Raw genomic sequence first — 14,997 nt, forward strand, 5'->3', positions numbered from 1 at the left:
CATGCTCAACTACTATACCAACTCCTACAATTAGATAAGGGAAGTTGTCATGCTCCATTGTGCTTAGGTATTATTTAATTTCGTGAAATAGAAGTTTAAAAGGAATTCCAAAGTTGAACCTTATAATTGCCATATTTAAAAGAGAATTTAGACTTTGATATACTAGAGTAGACCTCAATCTTTCTAAATTCCAAACGCTGAAAAAAGCAAAACAAAACCCAAAGTCCCAAACCCTCATTCATCAACCCTTCAAATTCCAAACAACACTCTCATTCTCTCTCTCTCTCTCTCTCTTTCTGTTCAGCCACCACTTTCTCTCTCTACCTCCATCATCATCTCTTTGTTTGTTGCGTTCCTGTTCCACCATGAAGAAGCTCTACCACAAAGCGACGGTTCATCCGTCACCCCCGCTTATATCAGACCACCTCGCCTTCCTCCCAGCCACCATCCTCACCCTCGCCGCGGCTCTCTCGCCGGAGGACAGGGAGGTCCTCGCCTACCTCATCTCCTGCTCCTCCGCCTCCACCCCTCCTGACTTCTCCGGCAAACAGCGCCGCAAGACCGCCGCCGCCGACCATGCGCCTCTGTTCGGGTGCAGCTGTTTTGGGTGCTACATGAGTTACTGGGTCAGGTGGGACGAGTCGCCGAATCGCCAGCTGATTCACGAAATCATCGATGCGTTCGAGGACTGGTTGGCGCAGAGTAGCAAAGGTGGGAAGAACAACAACGGGAAAGGAAAAAGAGACAAGAGGAACAAAAAAGGAGGTGGGTCGAATAAGCACCACTCGGCCGAGTTGAAACGGACCGAGTTGTTGGTGAGTTCTGTGGTTACCGAGTCATGTGAGTTGAAATCGGTGGGGGAGAGTAGTGGCGGTGCTAGTGGCAGTGTTGCTGAAGCTGGTGGTGGTGAGAGGGTTGCTGCTGATGAGGAAAAAGGGTCAGTGAGAAGGTTTGTGAGTTTCATTGGAGAAAGGATTTGGGGTGCTTGGGGACAGTGAATGAAGTTTGAAGATGAAATGTTGAAGTTAATTTGATAAAAGAAGAAGAAAGGTGGGTTAAGGTTTAGTCCTTTGCATTTTTTTCCTATTTTTTCTTCTTCTCTATAAAATTTGTACATTAATCAATACCCTGCAATGTTTAAAATGAAATGCTTGCTTGGTTAATTTTGTGATGCAAGGGTTACAGTTTTGCTACATATTATCAATCAATCAAATCATATCATATATATAATATTATCAATCCACTTGTTTTTTTGATTCAATTTCTGTATCACACTATTCCATTTTCATTTTCTGGCAAAGTGGTGTCTTCTGGGCATAGTTTTAATTTCTGTGTCACATTCCGTTTCTGTGTTCTAATAGTTTCTCCAAAATCCCTGTGTGTTTCAAATTTCAAACGCGCCTTTGGGTCTAAAATGGCAATTTTTTCAAGTTTTGAATTTGACTATTTCAAGTCTTCATACTAGTTTTCTAGATTTTCATTTGGCAAGTTTTGATTTCGCTCTGTATTTCGATGACGAAACTTACCTCTAATTTCATTTCACTAGTCAATGTGTGTATTTATTGGTATCTGTACGACTGTACGTATATATAAATGCTGTTATACTTCAAAAATCACAATTTTTTTCTATAGTATTTCTTAGAATTTAATGTACATTCATTCATGACACTATGACCCAGTTTGGAAGAGATTATTTGAGCTTATCTGACAACATAAGCTCTTATGCCAGTGTTTGGGAGAGCTTATGCAAACAGCTTATGGTCTGCCATAAGCTATTTTCAGCTTATTTTCATAAGCTACTCAGGATAGCTTATGAAAAACAGCTTATGCTAATACACAGCTTATTTTTAATTTATTTCAATAAATTTTTAAAAATAGCTTATGAATAAGCGCTTATGTCGTAAGCGCTTATGACCATAAGCGCTTAATTATGCTGTTTATCCAAACGGGACCTATAAAGAGTTTTACAGGCCCATTCAATCATGTTAATTTGATTATGACATAGATAATTGATGAATGGAAAATGCAATGCCATCGTCGCTTTATTTAAGGCATTTCTCTTCACGTTTTGGTACATTTTAATTATTACTTAGAGAGACAACAAAGCTGTTTGTGACTGTGATGAATTTTTGTTGGATGATTGTGTAAAAATAATATTTACACTTGCATCAGTGCATAGTTAATAATCTCTATCTCTTTTTTTCAAACTGATTTCTTCCGAGATTCACTGAGACATTTTTTATGGTATGTTTGTTTGTTTTGTTATTGTGTATTGGGGTTATAAAGAAAGAACTCAAAGAAGTGTGGCACAAGCTTCGGGTTTAAGTAAAAAAAAAATTGCAAGTTAGAAACTAATATTTATTTGACAGCTAGAAAGTAACATATTTGTAAAAATTGATATGTTTCAGTTTTTTTTTAATTAAGTTTTTTCATTACAATATCATTTTCAAAGAAAAAACATGACCTTTTCCGATGTATTAAAAAAAAATGACTTGTAAAGAAAATAGACTCGTGCATTTACATTACACACTAGGGTGTAACAAATAACATACTTGTTGGGTGTACTAAATACGCATTTGTTCGAAGAGATATGTAACCGTTTCTCAAACGAATGACGCCACTCATCAAAGACCAAAAAGTCCTAGATTGCCAAGTAAAGTTAGACAAAGCCTCACTTAGTACCAGTATACTATAGTGAGCGTGCATTTGCTTTGAATTTTGCCTTTCTATTATACACGTCATGTCATTACTAAGAGAAATTTAAATCACTCTTGTCTCGTTCCAATTAATATCTGCAGTGAACCTTCCCTGATTTAGCTCCGGATGTTGTTCCCGGGATATTCGCTACCATATTTATGACACTACGCGTCAACTGGTTAGTGACTAGTGAGCATGTTTGCCTTGAATTTCACCTTTCTATTATACTCGTCATGTCATTACTAAGGACATATAAATCATTCTTGTCTCGGTCCAATTAATGTTTGCAGTGGACCTTCCCTGATTTAGCTTCGGAAGTTGCTCCCGGGATATTCGCTACCACATTTATTGCACTACACGTCATCTGGTTAGTGACTAGTGAGCATGTTTGCTTTGAATTTCACCTTTCTATTATACTCGTCATGTCATTACTAAGGACATATAAATCATTCTTGTCTCGATCCAATTAATGTTTGTAGTGGACCTTCCCTGATTTAGCTCCGGAAGTTGTTCCCGAAATATTCGCTACCACATTTATGAAGGCTTCCTTGTGATTTGACATTTTTGCTTGAATTAATCACGATCGGTCTTTTATACACGATCTCCGTGTATGAAGAACAAAAGCTTGTTTGTTTAGTAATTAAATAGACAAAAAAACATGAAAATGCTTTGTCTTGATAAAAATGTAATGGAAGTGAACCTTATTTTCTTTTTTTTTACATAAGAAAGATAAATTGTACTTGTCAGGAATCGATCCCTGGACCTCCCCCTACCCAACTCATATGTCCTACAGCTTCTACCACTTGAGCAATCCTACGAGGACAGTGAACCTGATTTTCTCCCTAAACTTCTTTACTTTTAGACTTAATTATATTATTAATCTAGCATATAGTTTTACCAAAATGTTTTTTCTTTGCAAATTTAACCCCCTTAATGTTTTATTTGTAACAATGTAAATCCTCCTACCCTTTTTTCACTTTTCTTAAGGGATTTTTTTCTCTTAAAACTCTTGAATAGTTGTCATACTCGGTCAAAATTTTAAGAAATAAATCATTTTTTTTATTTTTCTTCTGCTCAAAATGCACGAATAAAAAAATATTAGATTCCATTGAAAATAAAAAATCCTTAATTTATTCGATAAAAATATTATAAGTGACTTACAAATAGAATAGATGAAGAATATTAAAGAGAAATGCTTACACAACATTTTTTTTATAACATACTCTAACACATTTATTGCGATAGGTTATTTTTAAAAAAAGTTAACACATTTTTCTCAAGTGTGTATGGGTAGCAATCCTACATGAGCTTCACATTTGGTTGAGTCAAATACATCTTGGGTGGCCCAATTATTAAATAACGGAATTGAATTTGAGCATGCCTTCATTTGCAATGAAAAGGGATGTGATATGAGGGTGCATATATCTTTGTCGTTCATACTTGGCAGTTAAGTTAATTAAGGACTGTGCTTAGCACTTGCAACGAGACCCAATAATGAAGAACATTATTTGATGGTTGGTAAGACTGAGTCACAAGTCAAGATTTCACAGCGTTTGCATGGTCGTCGTCCTCGTCGATGACTCTCCAAGACAACAATAAGTCAATAACTCATTACCATATAATTAAGAGATTAATGGATATGCACTGTCAGTATAAAGAAGTTTTACACTGACGTCCAATCACATTATGCCACATAAGACTAAGTAGTTACAAATCTTTTTCATTTTAATTAGTAAATTAATAAATTACTGATGTGACGGAAATCAATTGGGTGCATGTGTAAAACAAGTTTGCACTGTCAGTCCATCTCCTATTTTCTCTATAATTAATTTATCAGTCTCTTTTAATTTGTTTATTTACAATAAAAACATCTCAAAATAAACATGAAACGTAGTAATTTAATAAGAAATCCTACATTCAAAATTTTAAGTGACATTACTTGATGTTTGCATATTTAAATAACCATACACTTGGGTTTTTATTATCATCATTAAGTCATTAACTAACATCAACATGAATTCAAGTTAAGACAACAACAAAATTTTCAAGTCAATTATCTCGAACCATTTGCGTGTTTAATGACGTCTGAAACAATATTTCTAACCCAAAACGGATGTCTTTGACTCAGTTTCATAATTCTATTTTCTTAAGTCCTTCAATTACTTCGTGTAAAAAGGGTCATCCATAATCCATCTTCATCATATCTTCACTGGTCAAATTTCTCAATCTAGCTCCCGATCAAGTTCATTACTCACTAATTGGCGGCAGCTATAACTTATACTAGTACACCCTCCGGTCACTATTATTGAATGAATTTAAAAACTTGTTTTTTTCTTATAATAGTGACCGGATAGTGTATTTAGTTGACTAAGACAATGGTTCTCTTAGACTCTTAGTTTAGTTGTTTACAACGAAATTGAAGTGTTCTATGCGTCCGTAAAGAGTGAAAAACAACATATTTTGCCTTTTGTGTTCAAACCGGATTGATATTAATTGCGTGTAAGTTCCGTGAAAGGAATTTACCAATTCTACTAAACTGATGAAACTTTCAGTTAAAAGTGCCAAATTCCTTTCGCTTAGGCTATTAGTGTTTACTAATTGAAGGTGGAAACTTTAAAGTTTAAACACAGGGACAAGGATTTCATAGCTACCAAAGGTTCCAACAAAAGTGTGTGGTTTTAAGAGCAATGTCAGCGTTTGTGGTAGGTGGAACATAGTAGTAGCTGGTACATTAACGCACTAGTTGTACTTTGCCCTCATATTGTTTGGTGGATGGATGGTGTTTGCTTAGACTATGGACTCTGGTGGTTGTTGTTAGTTGGTGAGCTGCTTCAAATTACTGTTTTCTGTTAGTTCTACAACAGTTATATTATACTCAATTTTTTCCATCTTTTTCTTCTTATCATATCATATCATATCGACCGGACGACCACTCATCTCTTTCCTTTTTCTTTTTCTTTGGTGCCAATTTGGATGTAGAAGGTGTCTTAGACACCAAGCATTTTCCAATGCAGAATAGCATATTGAGTTATATCAGTATGACAGTATTGATTGAATTGGAAAAAAAAAAGATAAAAGAGCCAAACTTGAAATTAGTAGTTACATATTACAATTGAAAGATATCATTAAGCTTGTATAAAGTATGATGGAGTATATGTATATATATACAGACACATGGGATGGGAGATAAGGACAACTATATAGCTTAGAGGATGGGGGAATGAATGAATTAAGCAGGTACAGGTATGGAGGAGGTGATGGATACACAGCCTTTAAGACGTTGAATAATTACATTTTTGGTGACTAACACTGAATGATGAGTTAAAGGTAGCCCTTCCTTCACACACTCGTCGTACTTCTCCAATGAACTCACTATCTCACTGAAATCTGGCCTCTTTGAGGGATTTACTGCCCAGCATCGCTTTATCAGATGTGCTAGTGCGGGTTGACAACTAGCTGGCAGTGGAGGCCTCTCATTCTGATCATCAAAATCATAAAAATGTGTTACCAAATCAAATTCAACATTATCATAATACCATTATGCTTAAGATTACAATATAGTGAGGGACCCATAACATTTCCCATAACATAAGAAATTGGGGCTAATGAAAACAAAAAAGAAGAGAAATCCAATGAGTTTTTCTTTGGGGGAACTTGTTTCTGTCTGTACGAGGCAAGACCTTATTCCAATGACTACTTTTTTGACAGATTCATGCACCTAAACATTTTATAATTGATTGGGCCATATTAGTGAGTGCTTGTTGGGACTAGGGAGGGAACACTTTCACGGCCCATGCACCAGTGCTTCCCATTATTGGGACTAGAAGACAGTGATCAAAACAAGGCAAGAAGAAACATACAGACTCCTACACTATTAAACAAAAAATAATCACTATGTTATGGGGGGACATACCATAAAATACTCTGTATAAAAAGACTACTCCTAAATAAAATAATCCTTGTTCTGAGATTAGTATGTTAGATGTCTGCACTATGAGAATGTCTACAAATCATTTTTCTAGTACTACCGCTCAAGCTTGGTCATGCACATATAATCCTTTTTTACCTAGTTTACAAAGTAACAAAGATCAAGTAGTTCAAGATAACCATGACTAGATTCCGGGGAATGTTGCCATGCTGCAAGTTTTTAACTACTAAAGGCCTGATTGTAATAGCAACTAGAGATATGTGTTAGAAGTTCCACATTGGCTAGAGATAAGGCCAATCAAGTGTTTATAAGGGTTGTGCAAACCTCCACTCTTGAGCTAGCTTTTGTGGTTGAGTATAGGCCCCCCAATTTCTAATATGGTATCAGAGCCTATCCTAGATCCATTTGTTGTGTGGAGACCTCCCATATTCTAGATCCATTTGTTGTGTGGAGACCTCCCATATTTGGGACTTCTAACACACCCCCTCACGTCCAGGATTGAACAGACTGGAACGTGGGAACAACAACGGGTGGCCCAAATATGGGAGGTCTCCACACAACAAATGGATCTAGGATAGGCTCTAATACCATATTAGAAATTGGGAGGCCTATACTCAACCACAAAAGCTAGCTCAAGAGTTGAGGTTTGCACAACCCTTATAAACACTTGATTGGCCTTATCTCTAGCCAATGTGGGACTTCTAACAATATGCAACATGATCAAGCAGAGTCATTAATAAATTATGTTCTGTTCATATTGCCTTTTGATAACGATTTATGCATATAATCAATTGATGCAGATCTTCTATCCCAGTTGCTGTCTTATCCCCAAGTCCCACCAATCAAATTGTGTCATGTAAGAGTGAGCATGAGAGTTATAAGCTTACGTTACATGATTGATTTTTAAATAATACGTCACAATTTGATTGCTGGAATAAGGATCGAAACACTTTATGAGGATATATGATTTCAATCCATGATCAACACTAGCAACACTCATTTCATGCTCCTTTGTAGCCTGTGTTAAGTATTTTGTTTTCTCAGAAGAAGGATTGTGACGAAGAGGTTATCTTGAAAAGAACTACTAGCAGTCACAATATTTTTGTCCTTCTCACCTCTATCTGAAAGCATTTTAATGTGAAGAAGACATCATTCAAGAGGTTTAGACATTGCCAACTAACCTTCTCAGACACAGCAAAAGCAGCTTGCACTGGTGTCATTCCTTGAAAGGGAAGTAGAGCAGTTGTGAGCTCCCAAAGCACAATACCAAAGCTATACACATCGACTTTACGAGTATAAGGTTTTCCCTTAATCATCTCTGGCGCCATCCAACGATATGTTCCCATGTTTCCTTTGGTTTCCCTGCATCTTGTTTCAAGACATGATGTGCCAAAATCTGCTACCTTAACCCTCATTTCATCATTGAGAAGCAAGTTATTTGACTTGAGGTCTCTGTGAATCACACCTTGTGAATGAAGGTACTCCATTCCCCTAGATATGTCAAGAGCTAACCTCAGTACTGTTTCTATTGAAAGGGAGTATGGCTCTTTCTTGTTCAGATACATTCTCAGCGTTCCTTGTGACATGTATTCAGTTATGATACAGTACACTGGCGGTTTTTTACATGCTGCAATAAACTGTAAATTAAGAGTCATTTAAATATCAGACCTTATACACTCATTAATAAATGGCATTAGAAATTAACACCCCTGCAGATAAATAATTAAATACTACAATGACCACACATAAATGTTAGGCTTTCCTGATAGTGATGTAGCTATGGCTAATAAATTTGTGGTTGAGAATGTATTAAAACCCAAAGACCATAGACAACCACTAGTCAAAGTAACTCTGTCTGGGCCAACTTTACCTAAGGGATTCAAAACTCAAGAGAATACTTTCTGGCCAGGGCTAAATCAACAGTCTTGTACAAAAAAAGGTATAGGGATACCTCATGGTTTTACCAGCAAAAAGCCAAGCACAAAGATAAATATTGTATTACTCATGTTGCACCTTCAAAATATGGCAGAATGACAGAAAACTTGATTTCTGACAGCAAAAGTCACACTTAGTAACTTCTTATTAGATTTGATTTTGGAATCTAAATTGGTTTGTAAAATCTAAACAAGAAACTAAATTAGCATGTTTCAATCAGCTTACTTTTCATCAGAATCAATTCTAGCAGCTCGAAACTACTCACAAAAGCTTCTCTCCAGAACTGATTTTGTCTTTAGAATCAATCGTAGAAGGATTTCTAAACATTTACTAGTTTATGTTGCTTTAGATTGTAGGAGCCCCTCTTTGTCCCCCCACCTCACCCCCTCTTAGACTTCATGAAATATATTTTGGAAAATGCCCTCTCATTCATACCAATTGTCTGAATGAAAATGATTTGTTGATAGAATGAAAGTGGCATATACAATACCTCCCAAAAAACAATTTTTACATGGACCTTATCATACATTATTTTGTTATACATTTTCACTTTGTGTATTTAGCTTCATAACAATTTTTCTGCAATAAACAACATGGCTATTTTTATTTTTCACTTGAGTTGTCATGAACTTAGCTCTTGCTTACCTTCAATTCCATGTTCCAGACCCACCACACAGAAAACAACAAGCAAGAACAAACAAACAAAAACTAGTAACCACCAAGCAGACAAGAAGAATTAATGAGCACAACAATAAACTAACACCTTACCTGCACTATATTACGATGAACCAGACGAGAAAGCAAAGCCACTTCAGACTTGAACTGTTGCTCCAGCAACACTCTTCTCTCCTCATTCTGATTTGGAATCCTCACCATTTTCACAGCAACCGCTCTCTGCTTGTAGATTCCACGGTAAATCCTGCTGTGAGCACCGGAAGCAAACTTGTTACCAATGAAAAGCTGTGATAAATCTGCAGTCCATTCTTCCTGGTCCTCTTTTGAAGTCTCCCATGTATCCAAATTCTCAGAGTCCAATATCATGGACCATGATTCCATGCTGTCAAATCTCCTCCTTTCCATGTTCTCCATGTCGGGATTCAACCGGTTCCTTGATGAAGATGAAGGGTCTTGTAATGGTTTGCTCTTTGATCTCCTCAGGCGAAGCCCGTAGAAACATGAACCCGCCATTGATAAACTGGTTCTGTCTGTGAAACTTGTGTGATGCTTGTCAAAATAGAGTATCAAAAGGAATTTTCCGCCATTGAAAATTGTTCTGAGTTTTCATGAAACAACCGAGTTGATAAGTTTTCATATCCAATGAAGAAGAAGACCCTATGAAGGTCATGTTGTAAAACCAGACCACTGTTTTTCTTGTCAAGAAATGATTACTTTGTTGTTTCATTCAAAGTTTGGATGAATGGAAAATCTTACTACAGATTGCAAGGAACTACAGGGGAGTTAGCAGAAACAAGGGATTTCATTGCTTAAGGAAATGGAGACAAATGCAAGAAAAAAGATGACAGAAATGAAATAGTGTGAAAGAGAGAAGAATAAGAAGAAGAAGTTGCAGTTTTCACGGCTTTTAACAAGAAGATTAGGTTGTTTAGCAGCAAAAAGATGAAATGGAAGGAGAAGCTTTGATTCAAGGGTGTCTCGTGAGTGTGCTTGGTTCAAAAGTGAAGTAATTATTATAGTGAGAGAGAGAAAGAGAGAGCTTTTTGGTTGATTTGATTCAGCTTCTTTTCTTTTCCTGCATTATCATGAATGCAATATTGCTAAGTGGTCTCAGTGCAAAGTGAGGTGAGTTGAGATATGCGATTGGCTCATCCAACAATTTGCACTTTGATTTGCATGCAGTCTTTTCCCACACTTTGGATATATCCCATCCTTGTTGTGTGGGACACAACAAAGTCTTAGAATACAGGTGGCATGTAACAAAGACGTGCCAACTCAAGAACCGCTTGATTGACTTGATTGCTATCACTTAGCTCATGTTTGGTTTTTCGTCGAATTCAATTTAGATCAACTTTGAGCGTTAAAATTTATTTTTCTGATCCATATTAAACTTAATGTTTCAGAACTGAGCTTATTTGATATTCATTCATACTTAATGAAATCACCACACTAGCGTTAGCATCAATGCTAAACCAAACATACACGTGGTCACTAGTGATTTCCTCAATTATGCAGTGAAAGATATATGAAACTAGTCTTTGCTGATGTACTGTACTGGATAGTTGTACACATGGTACTTTAGTTAGCAATTGGCCTATTATATTGGCTTCAATTCTCTTCCATCCATACAAGGTTCCTTTACTTTATTATTCCAAATAGAGCACTAGGCCAAAAGATGCATAACTGTTTGATTGGTTTCGAATCATTGAAGGCTTGCACTTGAAGCTTGGTGGGAGAAAAGAATAAAGTGTGGAATCTTATATTGAAGGCTAGTATTTTGAGAAATGAAAATACTAAGTGTGGAAAACAGAACAGAAGTTGGGTTGAAGAGAAAAGGAGCATAACAATATAGTGGGACCAAAATCTCTACTTCACCATTCAAGGTTTCTTTATCACAGATTGCGGCACGTAGACAGTCCGATGACTAGGATATGCTGGTTGAAATGCTGCAGATCTTTGTGGTGTGGGCTTATAAGATGAGGGTGTTTTTTTCCCTGTTGGTCCAAACACAAAGTTCTCTCTAAATTGAATTCTAGCAAATTTCAAAAAAAAAAAAGAATTATAGAAGAAAAACTATTCCAGCCTTATATTATTGTGAGCGTGTCCGTTTATTTGCATCTTCTTCCTTTTACACTTATGGGCCTTAATTTTTGGGCTTTTCTAGGCTCTCTTTGTTTTGTCCTCTTTTCTTTTGCATGTTGTCCCTTTTATCCTTTTCATTTTGATCAAGAAAAAAAAACCTTTTCATGTACTACAAAGCAATTTGACAAAAAAAAAATGTACTACAAAAAAGACTCATATACACCATTTTGTTTTCTATATTTTTCTCTTTCTATCGCATTACACATCACATTTCTTATTTTATTATCTTATCTTCATATATTTTGATATCTACACAAAAAAGAGTGGTTCACAAATCTTTATTACACAAATACTTCTTTAACGTGCCTCCTCAAACTAATTTCTCTTCCACCTTAATTATTCAATATGGACAATAAGGATTTTGAGATTTATTTCTCTCTACGTATTGCATATATATATATATATATATATATATATATATATATATATATATATTACTGTTTCTCATGGGCTCTCTCGTTGATCACTTCACTGATGACTCATTACTGAGACTGAGTTAAATGATGACAAGTTTCCTAAAGGGGAAGATACATAGTTTCATATTGATGAGTCATAAGTAAACTCAAGTGAGATCGGCTTAATAAAAATAAGGTTAACTAAAATTTCGGTCTCTGTATAATAGGTGAAGTTTAAATATCGTTCATAGTTGGAGTAGAGTTTAAATATAATTTCAATGTTCGGAAAATTATTCAATTTTAGTTCTTGTTAGGTGATGGCTCCAACCAACTTAGTAAGTGTCACCGCCACACTTATATGTGGAAGTGTGGCATTCCTATGTTTTAAATGAGGGACCAAATTCTTATTTTTCCGACAAGGGGATATTGTGAACCCATTTAGAAAAGTAATTAAGTATGAGGTTGGATGTTCGATTTTCATTCATTATAATATAACATATTTGTAATCGGTTATTTACCTCCTAGTACACCCACTAACCAATGCAATGTGTTTAATTGCACCCATCGGCCGGGAATACTATATTATGAACGAAAAAGAAAAGAAATTAAAGTGATACTCAAAATCCTTTTGAATAGATTGTAGAGAACATAAGTTAAGGTTGAGATACGTGATGCCAAGGATTCGGGGTACATATAATTAGCTTAAGAAAGCTAAAGATCACCAACCTTGCTCATGGGATTCTAAAATATTGAATAGTTAACTATTACATTTACACGTCTCTAATTCAGTCCGAAACGACTGATTGATGGCAATTGGCAAGCTTAAGCGGAAGATGTTTCTTTAATTGAGTCCAACACCCACACCCTAGAAAAAGGCAAAATTAAATAGAGCACAATATACGGATAACATGCAAGAAGTAAATAGATTGATGGTTATTGAGAGGTGGAGAAGTGTGAACTTGTTTTCACAAAACTTGCTGATTGTGGAATTATATTATTCATATTTGCATTAAGACTCTCCCTAATATGCACCACTTTTAAAGTGGTGTAATTTTACACCACCTACTTTAGCCGGGTATAGCAGGTTAACACATTATTTTTTTTTTAGAAAAAATAACATTAAGAATTTGTCATATATTAAATTCTTTAAAAAACGATATGTTGACCTGTTATAGTAGGTTAAAAAAAGTGGTATAAAATTACACTACTTTAAAAGTTGTACATATTAGGGGCTCCCTTGTATTAAAAGTTGAGAAGGGTTAACTCTATTAAAAAAACTAGCTTAATAGATTGTGATTGTCTTCTCATATATTAAAGTTATTTTAGTCATATCTTTAACTAATTTGAGACTTGTCAACACATTTCATCACGCTTATTATATCTCTCAATCCTTTCTTTTCTCTTTTCTATAATCATAGTAATATATAACGACTTTATTTCATTTTGGGGTCTAAAAAGATGTGACGGTTGGGCTTTTGTTAACAGGTTTCTCCTCACATTTAATTAAACTCTAGGATATGCTCTAATGGGGGGTTTATCAACAGAAACCGAACAGCTGGTAGTTAATTAGTTTGATTTCACACATTGCAACCAGAAAATGCGATCCCACTCACACTACTGCTTTGGTTTGATCTCCCAAATTAGGTTTTTACTGTTTCGATTTTTGGTCTCACCTATAAGGGAAGAAGTGAACAAATATGGAGGGTAAAAGGGGAATGCACTTTTCATCCACGCACGCACCTTTTAATCATCCATATTCTTTTGAGTTGAAAGGATATTTTCGTCCTTTTGTAACCTTGGAGCCGCATCTATCTCTCCACCGACTTCCACTACGTCACAAATTTACTATATTGACCTCCACATGTGCTTCGCGTGGCGGGAATCCTATTAATGTTACTAGTAACTAAATTAACAGACACTAATCCCTCCTCCTATCATGCAATAGTATAATATAATGAAAAAAATTAAAAAACTATATAGTCATTAAAGGTTTCATGATTTTTAATACTCCTTTCCTAATTATAATTATAAGAACATTTAGACGTTATTTATTTATTTATATAAGACATTCTATACTAAGTTTCAGAAAATCCGAAAACAAACAGGACTAAATTAACCACTTAATTAGGCTCCCAAGTGCTTGGAGGTTGATTAATTAGTTCACATGATCAATCAGATCACAATGAACCTTAAAGCAATGGGGACCATAAACCAGTTTTATTTGAGAAGAAGGGTCCCATTTTTATGTGTTTGGGGTTGTGCTCCTTTGGAACGTTGTTGCAGATAACACGATAAGAGGCTCTCAATTGTGGGCACTTGATAGAGATCGTAGATCTACTACTGCTGCTTGATAGTTAAATTTGTTCTGTCCCACACCATTAAGTGAACGGTGATGGGCCCTTGGAATTTACATCCATACCGTTCAATCTATCATCATTTTGACACCAAGGCTATTGTAATAATAAGAGGCTACAAAATCTTCTAGCTCCAACATGAGAATCTGTTCTTGTTTGGATTCATGTTTGAATGCGCGTTTCAAACTCAAAATTTATGATTTAAAAATAAGAGGATAACAGTGAATTTTATTCGAATTATGGTTTGAAATTTTATACTACTACATTATGAAAGGTCATGCATCCATCACAAGGCCCAAGAGATCTCATTTTTCAGATTTTTCGTGTGTTTTAATTGAGAAAATGACATCGACCAAAATAAAATTGAGAAAATGACAGGAAAATTTTGAAAGAATAAATGGGTTTGGTGTGGTTAAGAAATAAACTAGGAACTAGTTTATTCACTTTCTATGGTAAAATAAGTCTAGGAACTAGTTCGCCTCGAGAAAATCACATTATTGATTGTTTTCATTAACTTTTAAAATTATATAATCAATATTAATGGTAAAATATCTTACTTTACCCGTTAATTCACATTAAAGGAATATAAGGAGATAAATCTGAGTTGGTTTATGTTTGAAGTGAAATAAAATTCGTACCAATTAATTTATTTGGTTTTGTTGTTAGGTTCGAGTTTTTTCTTCAACAACCCAAACTCAAATCGAACAAATTTATTAAAATTTAGATAGTTTGGTTCAGGTTATTAGGTTGGTGTATAAAAATTAAATTAATTTTTTTAAAAAAATTATCCATATATATATATTTGTATATATTATAATTGTCAATTTCTCTAGTACTCATTTAAAATGAGGGGATTTCATATTGTACTATC

At 35.2% G+C, this 14,997-nt stretch overlaps 2 protein-coding genes across 2 annotated transcripts; one reads left to right on the plus strand and one right to left on the minus strand.

The window, feature by feature from the left end:
• The first annotated feature begins 170 nt into the window (after positions 1-170).
• On the plus strand, positions 171-1,261 carry LOC130726317 (uncharacterized). The gene has a single exon (XM_057577563.1). It carries the CDS (start codon positions 366-368, stop codon positions 996-998), a length of 633 nt encoding a protein of 210 aa, XP_057433546.1. The 5' UTR covers positions 171-365; the 3' UTR covers positions 999-1,261.
• Positions 1,262-5,801: 4,540 nt separating this feature from the next.
• Positions 5,802-10,382, minus strand: LOC130726124 (serine/threonine/tyrosine-protein kinase HT1-like). Its single transcript, XM_057577354.1, has 3 exons — positions 9,329-10,382; positions 7,807-8,262; positions 5,802-6,175 (listed from the first exon to the last, which is right to left on the minus strand). The coding sequence occupies exons 1-3, from the start codon at positions 9,746-9,748 to the stop codon at positions 5,927-5,929; spliced, it is 1,125 nt and encodes a 374-aa protein (XP_057433337.1). The 5' UTR covers positions 9,749-10,382; the 3' UTR covers positions 5,802-5,926.
• Positions 10,383-14,997: the final 4,615 nt, after the last annotated feature.

This window comes from Lotus japonicus, chromosome 6 (assembly GCF_012489685.1).
Source record: "Lotus japonicus ecotype B-129 chromosome 6, LjGifu_v1.2".
Classification (NCBI taxonomy): domain Eukaryota; kingdom Viridiplantae; phylum Streptophyta; class Magnoliopsida; order Fabales; family Fabaceae; genus Lotus; species Lotus japonicus.

Coding starts and splice junctions, on each gene's coding strand:
- LOC130726124 (XM_057577354.1), bottom strand. CDS start 9,748: ATGGCGGGTTCATGTTTCTACGGGCTTCGCCTGAGGAGATCAAAGAGC. Junction 8,263..9,328: donor TTCATCGTAATATAGTGCAG/GTAAGGTGTTAG, acceptor CTTAATTTACAG/TTTATTGCAGCATGTAAAAA. Junction 6,176..7,806: donor CTTTTGCTGTGTCTGAGAAG/GTTAGTTGGCAA, acceptor TTTGATGATCAG/AATGAGAGGCCTCCACTGCC.
- LOC130726317 (XM_057577563.1), top strand. CDS start 366: ATGAAGAAGCTCTACCACAAAGCGACGGTTCATCCGTCACCCCCGCTT.